We start from the raw sequence: 13,361 nt of genomic DNA on the forward strand, positions 1-13,361 counted from the left end.
CATGGGACCTTTAATATAACTTAAACAAATTATAAATGGTAGTAACTCATTAATAAATGGTGATTTGTGTAACACTTTACAAGGCTCCCTTTTGGCAGCTATAAATGTTAGTAACTCATAAATAAATGGTCATAAAGAGATGCCAAGAAACATCAAGATGGATGGGGGGAGAATCAACTCAGTGAACAGATACCAAGGATGCTGGCTGATGAAGAAGACGAAGTAAGCTAGTGCCAATATTAGTCATCTTGCCAAATAGTGAGCCTGTGTTGATGTATGAAAACTATGCTAGAACTGGTTTATAAATGGTTCTTAATGATTAATAAAGTGTTTGCAACCTAATTAATAACCTAATTATAAACCCTTTATGAATCTTTTATAAGGGTAGTCTTATTGTAAATTGGTACTAAAGCACCCAGATATTGTTCTAAACTGTATTAAAGTAAACAGGTATTATCTTGAACTGTATTGAAGTGAACATGTATTATTTGGGACTGTTTAAAGTAATCCTATATATATAAACCTTCTTACTTACACTCCATGACCCAGAGACCCTGACACACACACTTACACCTCCTGTCTCCATGCAGCACACACACATAAACTCCTTAACCCAGATATCAGCAACACACACACATACGCCTCCGCTTATCAGCACACACACACACACACACATACACTTCCCCTCACTAACACACACATGTTCTTTTTCAAGGTTCTTTCTGGGGCCAATATAATCCCAAGCACCAATATGTCTGTGTACAATGTTTGATACCAATATATCTGTGTACAATGTTTGATTGTTTGGGAAGGAATAGTTTGTGTGAAATATTTCTTGGGAAAGTAAAGGAGTTAACCCAGGTGTAAGATAAAAAGTGATTCTGACCTTGTAGTTCTGAGGCTCTCACGCTCTGTTCAGAAGAAAAATACTTTTTCCCAGAACTCTGATTCGCTGTATTGGGCCCGACCCAAAGTGAATCCAACCAGTAAGAACACCTAGGGGAGTGAGCAACCGACCCAAACTCCTCCCCACGGACTCTCTGATTCGCTTAGGAGTAAAATGGGACGGAAGAGCCGACACACATCTCCGCCCCAAATATGTCCATATATACTGTTGTTTCTTCATGCAAAATGCTCCCTGTTTCTGACTGGCTGGTCCCGATATCTGTATCGCACGGCAGTAGAGCGGGGAGCCCGGAGTGCTCTGTTTCAGGGCACTCTGTATTTCGTATTGTGTTTTTTACTGTATTAAAATCAGATTATTGTTATAACTTTTATGCCGGTGTTTTGAACTCCTTTTATTAAATCTGACGAGGCTCATCTAAAGGACGGCGCGGAGCAGAGGTGGGCTTTAAGCCACCACTATTGTGTTTGCTCCTACAGTACCCATTAATCAATACTGCCATTTTGATAAATTAATTGATATAAATGTGCAATAGTCCACTCAACAGGTAATTTCAACCAACTGTTTGAGTCAAGTCAATACGAAATAGCAGGACTCGAGAGGCCTGTGTAAAATACAAAGTGTACTAATAGAGTTAACTTTTGAGTTAAAGGGGACCTATTATGCAAAATGCACTTTTGTATGTCTTTTATACATAATTATGTGTCCCTGGTGTGTCAGGGAACCCACAAAGTGTCAGAAAACAAAACCCTCTCTCTTTTCCTACTTACCCACATCTCTAAAAATGGGGGAACAATGAAGCTGATCCAGATGTGCGTCCGATATGACGTAATATCGGAAATGTGGGCTGGCTTTACACCCGCGGCACTATCAGAAACGTTGCTATCAGAAACAAAGCCTGACGTGTTTTTGACGTAATATGGTCTTTGTTTACATTAGCAAGCATCGCTAACACTCAGAGCTAACGCTGTACTGGAGATAGCACATGTGTAAAACAGCAGGAAATAAAAAAAGGTACTCACCTTGTAGTAAACCCGCAAGAGAGAAAGCATTTGAGCTCCATACTGTTTCAGAAATAATCCTTGATGTGGTTTGGGACATGATATGGCATTTATTCACGGCAGTATTTAGCTGAGAAGCTAAGGACCCCGAACCTGCCGTTCTCTAACTGGGCTGAAATAGAGGGATATGAGGGATGTCTAAAATGCATGATCTGTTTGGTATTTTGAGGAAAACACATCATAGACATGTTTTTTTACATATTTTTATATATCTGAGACCCATAATATATGCCTACAAATATCATGATAGGAGACCTTTAATACAACTAAATAAATCAAAGCAGGACGGGAAAAGACGGGAAGCAGCTAGCTTGGCTCAATCAAAGTAAAAACATTCACCACGAACACCTCTTAAGATCATCAATTAACTTTTAGGATCTGTATCAGAAAACATTATATTCTATAAGACATTCGTTCATTTTACAAATCCAGATATTTAACCAACTTCGTTCGAACCAGCTACAGGAACATAGCTCATGTTCCCAAATCCTCAAAGGTCCTAAGATGGTAAGCCATTTGTTAGATGGCATGATAATAACATAAATAAGTATAAATGTAATACAAGTAATAAGCAGAAGCCCCCCTGTTGTCTTGGGATCCTAAGCAAACAGTCAGTGAGCTGACTCCTCGCTCTGGCTCTGCGTCAGGCCGACAGAGAGCTCCACATGTGGATAGGACTATGTTAGCATAGCTGATTAGCATTGATTTGTCGTGTTGGTAGCGGTTGCTGCTAACAGATATTGTGCTGTTGAGTCTGTTTCCTCATCCCGCTGAGGCTCGAGACAGAACAAGACAAGTGTAAAAACCAGCTGTCAGACCACACAGAGGAGAGCTGGGGGCACAAACACATGAAGGACAGCACTTTTATTTTTGAAATCTTTGCCTACATGACATATCACATTTGCATAGGCCTGTTTAATTACTCAAAATCTGTATTTATTTTGTTAACCCTTTTTTTATAGAAAAGTGTCAGCATTTTGCAGGTCTAACCCAATAACTATTTGTGATATGTTACAGTTCCCCGTGATAAGGCAGTCAAGACTATTTAACAGATGATTAGCATGCTATGCTAACGTAACTAACAGTAGGCTTAAAAGAAGAAGGCCACATTTACTTTATTTGAGGTACACTTTATAACAAGGGAACAAAACACATGCATAGGTTAGTCAGTGCTAAAAATATGTTCATTTAATGGATCTTTTTGTAAAGTACAGTTACTTTATACATTCATATATATGCCGCTAAATTAGCTGAAAGCAAAATACATAAAAACAAATGATGGCTAAGGTGGGAATTTATTTTCGAATGCTTTTTTTGATATATATTTTTTAATTATTTGTATATCCCTGTGCATTTCTTGCTTGTATCTCCAAAGTAGCCCTTCGCTATCTTTTAATTATCCCAATTTGGGATTAAGCATTATTTTAGAATTACATTTACATTACATACAAAGAATTATGGATACCAATGGTTTCAAAACACTTGAAAAACTGCAGATTAATAAGGATTATTGTCTGTCTAGTAAAAACGTATCTCTAGATTTTCAGATAAAGATAGAAAAAAGTGAACTGTGGGAAAAGCCAACTCCAAGTTTGACGTCAACAAATAACAGTAACATGAAGTTTGGTAAAAGGCAACTCCAAGGACAGTTAATTAAAATTGTAGACAACATAGTGCCCACTGCCCTATATAAGACAGTGATTCCAGACAGTGTCTGACTCTGTGTTGGTTTTATAATTATCAGTTAATATTGATTATTTAAAGCCATAAAACTTGTTTGGTTTTTGGGGAGGGAGCACCTGAGGGGCCATCGTGTACACAGCAGGAATTCCACACACAGTGGGGTTAAAACCCAGGACCTTGTTGGTTTTAGGCCATCATGCTAACTTGAGGCCACCATGCCGCATGCGTCTCCGCTGGCTGTCAAGGCAACTAAGAAAAGAGGAGTTTTGGCTTATCTGGGAGGATGGCAGCAGTTTTCCTCCCCTGCATCTCCTCCCGCTTTCTTCTTTCTCTCTCCTCAGTAACGGGGGCAGCTGGTGGGAGGCGGTGGGTGTTGTGTAGCTTAGCAACTCCCTTGGTGGACGGCGATTGATATGCAGCTTTGTTCAAGTGTCTCTCTCTCTGAGCCGGAGAGGGGGACGCCTGAACAAAGCCGGCCTTATTGAAGCTTCCCCTCCTCCTTCTCTGTGCCCATGCACAGCGACGTGGGAGGACACATTTTTCAGCTCAAAAAGAAATCGAAGCTCAAACTTACAACAGCAGAGTGTAACTAGGGGCCCGCCACATCTGTGAAGGGCCTGCAGGTGTCCCTTGGAAAATGAATGCTTTATGCTTTTATAGTATTCAAGCAGACATGGTCTAAAACTTCTTCTTAAACCGCTCGGAAAAAAATTAAGCCACTGAAATAAACTTTAAAATCTCCCTATACTGCTTCTTCTTAATTTATTTAATAAAAGAATATCTTTGGACCTTTTTAGAGCATTTCCGGTCGGTGATTTTACAGTTTTTTTCAGTTGGTAACACACTAAAATGACACACAAATCATAATTATTTAAACTGAAACTCAAAGAACAGAACCTAAGCTCACATTTCGAAAACTCCCAAAAAATTATTTTTTGTTTACACAACTGTGACTATGTGTTGTGCATGAATGTTGCACTAATTTGTTTTGGAGAAACATAGAAGTATAACAACAGTATATTTGTGAACAATCTTTAAATGCAGAATTCTTTACATACAGAACGCCATAAAAGATGAGTGTGCTTTAGATAAAGCACCACAGTGTGTAGTTGGTTGGACAAAGTGCCTTATAGGCCTACTATGAATGCCATTTGGTGCAACTTTGGTTTTAGTGTTTATGTAGTCTTGAGTGCAGTGCTTCATTCTGCAGGATATATGAGGAGTTTTTCACTTTGGGTGTGTGGCTTTGGGAATTGTGTTAAGTGTTTTGAGAAAATAAGCCCTTTTAGCAATTGAAAAAAACTGTAAACATCCACCCCCCAACACCTGATGCTTTTAACTCAGAGTTGCTGTTTTTCTTCATCATGGAAACGAGGAGCAGAGATTGAACTTCTACTGTTTATTGTGTCCAAAGCATAACCTTCACAGTACATTGTACAGTCAATACCAAACACAAATCTACACACAATGAGAACTCCTACACTTGTAAGCCTTTTTTCAAGAGAAATACATACAAAAGGAATAGATGAAAAAACATTTTCTTTTGTCTTCCCAATTGTTATGGCGAGATCATGAATATCAGTTTATTCTACTGTATGTGTGTCTATTGTAGTGATAGTGGGTTGCTTTTATAAAAACATGTTGGAAAATACAGTGTGGGATTAATCTAAGAAAAAAAACGGCACACTTTAACCAAAAAGAAAAACGCTCTTAAAACAAGTGGTATGCACCTAAAGTACTAATATCTGTCAAAGATTTTCTAACAACTGAGGCCATTTGAGCGTCGGGATATTTGCATTTCTTTCTGGTCCCAGAGGACCAAATGCGATCCGGCTCTGGCCCAACACAGCTGCCAGGTTTGGTCCAGGTTTGGCTCAGGTTTGGGGGGGTGCAGTCTGGCAGAGAGCAGCACTCGGGTCAGCTGTGGGCCAAAAACCAGAATTAGACCAAGTTAAATTAACTATGGACTAATTTTGTGAAGGAGCCATGCCAAGCTGCAAATAGGTGGCCTTATGTTTTTTAAAGGTTAAATACTTTTTTATTTGTTAATATCTATTTGTTTCTTGTTCCTAAATTGATGCTGAATTGCAACAATATAAGTACTTGTTTCCCTTTTTAAATTTGTATTGATTTAAAGTCCATTTAAGATCCATATCTTGTCACAGGATAGTATCTTGAATGATTCTTGAAAGCTAAAAGCCATCTTCCAAGAAAGGATTGATACATTGAAAAATGTGTCTTTTAGGATTCTTGGTATTCTGGGAAGAATACCAAGAATGTTTGGTTTGAAATGTATTTTAATTTCTTCTGAGGTTTTTCATTCTTAAATGAACAATGTGTCCTTCTGGTTACTCCAAGTGGTTTTAAATGTTGTAGAAAATGGTTTGCTCGAAGAAAATAATGACAATCTTTTAAGTAAACATTCAAACGTCTAGAAACAGCTGAAAGCACTTGGTTAAACGAGGAATTCCTGTCTACTCTCCACAGCAACTGCTCACAGAGCGACTTTGTTAATTATGTCTGCAGAAACTCAAAGGCCAACTGTTATTGTGAAGCTGTGACCTTCAATAATTGAATAATGACAAAAAGGAGCGTCACAGTCTGCCATGCACAGCTTTCTCCTGCAGTGGGTGTCCAGAGCACTGCTGCGTTGCATTCCTTCCGATGGAGATCACAGTAAACATCCGCCGTCTTTTTCCAAATAAAATTAATCCACAAGTGTTCAGATTGTTGCTGAAAAACATGATGGCTAAGGAACAAAGGCACCCCCGCTAACAGGAAACTTTTCTTTCCCCCCTTCTCTCAGTTTTTCCTTTGTCGGATATTATCCGAACATTTCTCCTCTCCCCATTGTTTTGTTTCTCTATTGTGTCTTCTTTATGTCTTTTCTGTGTGACTTTTCTCTCTGAATTTCTTTGGCGGTTTAATATTTGACTTTACTCTTTAACTGGACCAGGATGTCTGCAGTTTTGAAAATCCAATACTTTATAAGTAAAATACAATTAGGTCTTTTACAACAACATATAAAGACATCTCTGCAGAAAGTCATTTCAGTTTTTTCTTTTTTACACAAAAGTTTAGTTTCCAAGGTTTCCTTTGAGGAAAATCCTGCTTTTTATGAAAACCACAGATTTCCAGGATTTGGTTTGAGTTATTTTATACTTTTCTTTTAAAGAAATCCTACATACAGAAAAAAACCAACAACTTGTTAGTCAATTTCTGACCCATTTTCTGACTTTTTTCTGCCGAGCTCATCATTTTTTCTACTGAATATGTTCATCTTTAAAATGCAATTAAAACTAAAGTAATTTCAGCTGGTCACTTCAGTTTTTAGCAAACGTTACTCAAACAGGAGGAAATAGAGCATTTGTTAAGCTCTTCTTCTATAGCACAGAGGAAGACATATGAATCAGTTGAGGACTTGTTTTGGTCTTTGGATGGGATTCATTTAAAATGTGGGTAATAAACAGATTTTATATTCAAAGATGTAATGAAAAAAAGAATTCAGATTTTAAATAAGAATTAAGAAGAGGTTTTTTGCTGAATGGAATTGTAAATCCATTAAGTTCATTTTTATTCCAGTAATTTGTTGTATAAAAGGCTTTGTGAACACAGATAGAGCATTTATCAACATCTCCACTGTTCAGGGCAATCAAATGTAAATTCTAAAAACAAAAGGAATCTACTGACATCCTAAAAATGGACTATACCCAAGTCTTGTAGCTTCAAAATTCTGATTTATATCTAATATGACCTCTTTTCATCCCCATGTTTAACCTGCTGTCTACACAAACAGCAACAGCAAAATCATGTACAAAAAACAAACACAAATACGTCAATAAGTTCACAGCAGTCAATTTGCTGATAAGTCTCAGTAGTATTTCTATTTCAGTTTAACCCTAAAAAATCCCTCTAATGTCCAGTGTTTCTATCTGATACAGTACTTAGAGCAGAACATACAAATATTCGAAAGAGCATTAGATCCATATGAATAACTTTATAATAATAAAAAACACCTGTAAAATATGTATGACTCCTAAAATAACAGGATTAAATCCATCACAGGTGGACAACACTAAAATCCCCCCACAAAAAAAATCAGACATTCTATATTGTTTGTAATCATCTAACCGTAGTCACGTTTCTGCTCCTACAGGCTCTAAACTACCGGTTCACAGACTTAGGATAATTCCAGTCTATAACAACTTTTATTTCAGTAGTTTTGTCCATCATTTCTATCAGTTTTAATAATATTTTATTGGACTTGCAGGTTTACCGCTGACAGAAAAACAGGGATTATGGATCAGTCAGACATTTAAACAGGTTAGAAACTAATTTGTTGGTTGAAGAAACTTAATTCGGAAAGAAAAACAAAGTCAACAATGGTAACATCCATCACATTCTACAGACCCACCTTATGTTAAAACTTTACCTTGGAAAATAAATATTTTGGTGCCAAATCAAGTTTACATAGACTCAAGATAGACACAAGCATTGTTATGGTGATGTTTGGTGATCAAATCTGGGTTTGCATTGGATAGAGCAGATATCAGGGCTCTGTCCAGTGACGTTTTTTCACATCAAACTGGGAAACCCAGTTCTTTATGGAGCTGGTTTTGTATATGAGGGCATCGTCTTGTTAAAAAGGGGAAAGTAGGAAGTATACTATTCCCCTAAATCTTATTGAATGCTACAGTATAAAGATTTCCCTTCTTAGAAAACAGACTGGTGCAGAGGAGTGTGTGTACTTTTCTCTCCAACCTGTCTGATCGGTTTACTGCCCTGGGGATCTGGAAGAACTTAACAAAATCGGACACATCAGACTTCTTCTTGTTTCCCCCAGATCTCTGATATCAACTTGGAGAGTACAACATTCTTATAAGTGATAGAGAAAGAGTGATTCAGGAATAAGTCCTAAAGCCCGGAATTGTGTGAGCATTTAGAAGTTCCGGTTCCCTCGTCTCGATGGGTTGAAGAAGATCTGTGGTTGACACAAGCTTACATACTTTAACGATTTCTTTTCAGCATCAAAGACGTCAGTTAATATGCCCATTTTTTTGCAACAATCCATTGGGAAAATCCCATCGTCTTTAATTGAGGGAACCAGGGTGATGCTGACTTCCGGGTCACCCTACAAAAACATGTCTTCCCTGCTTCACTATATGATGGACAAAACAAATACACCTAAATGATAAACCTATTTGCAGTTCTAAAACTCAGCAGGGTGTCCCGATAACTGTTGAAGAGTCTTTCACCCGGTCGTAGCAAACTGATGGTTCTATCGGCAACAAGCTCTTCATGGTCTCATCTTTGCAGGAAGGGGACAGGGAGGACGGAGTTGGCGACGTGGGCGAGGAGGGGTTGGAGGTGGCTGCAGTCGAGGCAGATGAGGAAGAGTTGCCGTCGGGGAGGCACTCCTCGCAGCAGCAGCAGCAGCAGTCCATGAAGGCCTGGCCCAGCGAGCGGCACAGGCACAGCAGCAGCACCGGGGTCGCCGAGCAACGCACGAACAGCAGGAAATGTCCCAGCAAACCCAGAGCCGGCAGGGCCAGAGCCGGGAGAGCTGCGGACACGTGGGCGGAGACGTACGCCAGGGTGATGTTACAGATGCTCTCCGGCAGGTTGCATATGACGTACAAGATGGTGAGAGACATCACAGTTGTGCGCAGCCTCTGCTCTCTCGTGTGCTGCTTCTTCTTCGACGAGGAGGACGAACAACTTTCGATCACCTTTTCAACGGTGGGTTTCTGCGGGAGACGTTGGGCGACCACCTGCCTCGTCACTAAGTCGCAAGCCAGAGTGAAGAGCAGTGGCATACAGATGTAGCACCCGAAGACCCACCACATGCGGGCCTCATGGTAGGTCAGCACCAGAGAGTAGACGTTCTCTGGGAGCTCCACCGACGGCTCTCGGACGCAGATATCCACCTTAAAGGCTTCTGATCGGGCCCTTAAGGCGGCCATCAGAGAGCCTCCTCCCTGCCGGTCACTGGGGAGCATCGGCAGGCTGACGGTCTCCTGCACCAGCTGCCACAGCAGCAGCTCAGGGGCCGCCAGCACCATGGAGCCCACCCAGATGACGGACAGCTTGGACAGGATGGACTGGCAGGGCTCCACCCTCGGCGTCTGTAGGGGCCCGGGGCCGGTGGCTGCATGGAAACGATCAATACTCAGAGCACAGAGGCTGAATGTGGCCACACCCAGAGAGCTCACCTGACAGAGACAAGACGGAGTGGCAGTCAGATGAAAGTTAATACTTACATTACATTTAATTAAAGAGGCCCTATTCTGCTCATTTTCAGGTTCATATTTGTATGTTGTGTCTCTACATGCTTTAATGTTCAAAAAGCTCTTTATGTTTCTCATACTGCCTGCTGCTGCTGCTGCACCTAAAAAACCCAATAAGCTTATAATTGTGAGTGCTGGTGCATTAATTTCAAATGAGCTGTACCTTTTGTGTGCGTGTCTTAGGTTTAACAGCCATGTGAAACAAGCTGGGTTAACAGTGTGTGACAGAAGATGTGTAGTCTTTCTGATGTCCAGATATCAATGGGGAGATACATCTTTGCAAGACTTATATCCTCCTCAGACAGTAAGCTCCACAGTAAGGGATAATAATAAATGATAGATAGCACACATTGGGGAACAACATAGTTTTATATTGAAAAAAGACATACACACACAAACCTCCTAGAACAGAGCCTTTCCTAGTTGTTAATAAATCAGAAAAAAATCGTTTTCTTTGAACATTGCAGAGCTTCTTTTAAGCAGCTTAACTTTCACTGTATTCATTCATGCTCTCAGTTCAGTCAGACGTGACCTGTTAGCACGACTCAGACAAAACACGCCTTCATGCAGACAGATGGTTTAAATAGACCACAGGAAGGTGTTTTGTTGCTTAAAAAACAGATTTACGGCTTTCCTCTGCCTTATTGTGCCAGCCAGGGAAATTAGCCACAACTACAGTAATAACAAGGTTCTAAGAAACTGCTTTAGAATACAGAAACAGGGAAATAAAAGGAGCCACAGAGGGAATAAAGAGCCATTATGTTGTCGCAGCTTTTACCCGACAGACTGGAGACAGTTATTGGTGCCTCGTGCCCATTAACGTTTAAAAACACAGACTATCATTACAGAGAGTGCTTAATGGCCTCAAACAGTTAAGACACAACAGAAGATAATTAAGACAGAAGCAGAGCCCTAATCAGCATGAAAATAGTTTAACTAACACAGGGGCAGCTGGCAGCCTGACCCGCTTTCAACTTTGCTCAATAAGGAGACCACAAACTGCTAAAGACCATTTTGAGAACGTTCATTAATTAGAAAGAAATTCAGTCATTAATTTGCATGAAAATAGGTGACGCAACAAAGAAAGGAGGAGGCCAGCACCCTGACCTTGTTAAAGACTGCTTCGTACAAGCTGTTATTACAAATGAGTGAAACTCCACTTCAGTGATTTAGAGCTGTGTAGGCGTTTGGAAGTGGGTAAGAGCCACAAGGACTCCACACGATGAAACAGAAGAAGATGAAGCTGCTGAAAACCCAACATATAGCCAAGAGGCTGGGAGGGATCTCAGTTCATACTCTGTGAAGGAAACTCACCCAAAACACTGAGATACTGCATGAACTTTCACATCATTATTTAGCTTTAAAAACATTATCATTTAAAAAAAGTATAGAAGTATATAAACATACGTGTACATGTGGACAGTAAGATGTGTATAAACAGTATCAACATGTAGAGCCGCTTTGAGACATATATAAAATATATATTTATGTCTTATCTTTAGGTTTGTACATTTCTTAGACAAACCAAGCAATTAGAAGATGTGCTGTCTTGTGCTTTAGGACATTTTTATGGATTTATTTTTTCATTTTCTGAGAATCTACAGACATCTAATCGACTCGTTAAAAATATATTGTGTGATTTATCAATGAACTTGATTGCAGCACTAGTTTTCATGTTGTTTTAATCTTTCATCAGTGCCAAGGAGAATAATATATGCAACCCATGGTGCAGAAACACTGGGTCTTAAAATAACAAAGAAATGTTTTTGTTTTAAAATGTGGCAAGTTAACTCCCCCCTCTGGAAAGCATAACTTGTCTTCCATGTCCCCAAATTCAACCTAGGTCCTTGATAACTATGGCTCTGTGTTTCATTGTGCTGGGGAAGAAGAGTCTCTCGATGCAGGGCCCCACCGGCCTCTACTGCTGCTTCATAACAGACGGCTTCAGAGGCCAAACAGCCCATAACAGCACGTTTGTTACTGCTCCGAGTCTGAAACTGAGCAGCAACAAGACACAGGCAGGCCATTCATCACGGCCCTGGTGTCTCTTTATTAAACTGGATAACATTTACAATGAGTCTAACATGGGGGTATAAAAACAGCACTGACAGTGTGAAGGCAGACTTAATTATCATCACATTGAGTAGTTTGTTTGAACTGTTTAAGTTGTTTGATATCTCTTGACAAAGACATCCACGTTTTTGTGTGTGTATCTATATATATATATAGAGAGATAACTTAAATACTTTCAAAAGCAACTCATGGTTAGCCTACATAAATAGCACTACTTGATTACATTATTGTGAGGATTTGCTGCTATTCTCTCTTTAAAAATGAGAGAAAACTATGTAATTGGGTTTTAGACAAGCTTGTTCAAAGCTTTGGGATATATTGGCAATTTTAGTCTTTTGGCACAAATTCTGAAAAGTTTAAGTTGCTCCGCTCGTTTCTATTTTCTCACAACTTCAACAGTCTAACTTAAGTTTCGGCAGAGTAATGTTTAAGTAAATACAACTTTGGTAAATTAAAACGTTTCACACATTCATCTGCCCCTTCTCACCTCCAAATAGGGCACGAGCCGACAGGACAGGTCTCCTAGCAACCTCTTCAAGGTGAGCTCGTGGAAGATGACCACGGGGAGGCAGAAGAACAGCACGAGGAAATCCCAGAAAGCCAGCCCCGCGAGGATGCAGTTCCACGCGCTCTTCAGGTACAGGTTGTGCCACACTGTGCACATGAGCGCGAGGTTACCAACGATGCCCGTGGCGAACAGCACAAGGGCCAGCAGCATTACCGCGTACGCCGCGTAGGAGCCATCGGTGACCGGGAACAGCGGGTTGAGGAGCCCCGACCCGCGTACTGACGATGAGTTAGTACCGGGCCGGGCTGAGGAGGCTGCCCGTGGGGTGGTGGTGAAGTAACCGCTCGGGTCGTCGTACGGTCGCCCGTTACTGCTCGGTGAGTGCGGCTCTCTTTTCCTGAAATTACCATCCTTCGCTCCACGGGGGACCCGCTTCAGGCCGGGAACTTTAAAACTTTCATTTCGGCCAAGAGAAGTCCTATCCGGGGAGAGAACATCATTTGTCCCCGGTGCCGGAGGTCCAGCATCCTCCGTCTCCATCGCAGACCCCGGCTGAACCTCCCGGGCTGATCTGTGACGGAGCTCCGCGGTCCGCAGACAGAGCAGCAGAAGAAACAAAACCGGACTCATTTTCGTTACCGTTTAAGTAACAACAACAGTTCCGTGTGATCCGTCTCTTTCACAGACATGTGCTGCAACAACTTATATAACTTGTGTTATTAAAAAAAGTCCATACATCAGTTTTTCTGAGAGTCCGACCACCGTCCGGTCCTGATGCAGAAGTTTTGAGTCTGCTGCCTCAGCACTTGTTGCTCATCATGAATACAACACGGAGCTTCCGGTTA

At 40.7% G+C, this 13,361-nt stretch overlaps 1 protein-coding gene across 1 annotated transcript; it reads right to left on the reverse strand.

Moving 5' to 3' along the window:
* Positions 1-5,032: 5,032 nt before the first annotated feature.
* gpr37l1a (G protein-coupled receptor 37 like 1a) lies at positions 5,033-13,336 on the reverse strand. Its single transcript, XM_034202333.1, has 2 exons — positions 12,496-13,336; positions 5,033-9,860 (listed from the first exon to the last, which is right to left on the reverse strand). Exons 1-2 carry the CDS (start codon positions 13,144-13,146, stop codon positions 8,865-8,867), a joined length of 1,647 nt encoding a protein of 548 aa, XP_034058224.1. The 5' UTR covers positions 13,147-13,336; the 3' UTR covers positions 5,033-8,864.
* Positions 13,337-13,361: the final 25 nt, after the last annotated feature.

Source organism: Gymnodraco acuticeps, unplaced genomic scaffold, assembly GCF_902827175.1.
Source record: "Gymnodraco acuticeps unplaced genomic scaffold, fGymAcu1.1, whole genome shotgun sequence".
NCBI lineage: Eukaryota > Metazoa > Chordata > Actinopteri > Perciformes > Bathydraconidae > Gymnodraco > Gymnodraco acuticeps.

Excerpts from the sequence above, each read along its gene's own strand:
- gpr37l1a (XM_034202333.1), bottom strand. The coding sequence starts at position 13,146 with ATGAGTCCGGTTTTGTTTCTTCTGCTGCTCTGTCTGCGGACCGCGGAG. Across the intron at positions 9,861-12,495 it reads GGCTCGTGCCCTATTTGGAG|GTGAGCTCTCTGGGTGTGGC; the intron begins GTGAGAAGGGGC and ends TGTCTCTGTCAG.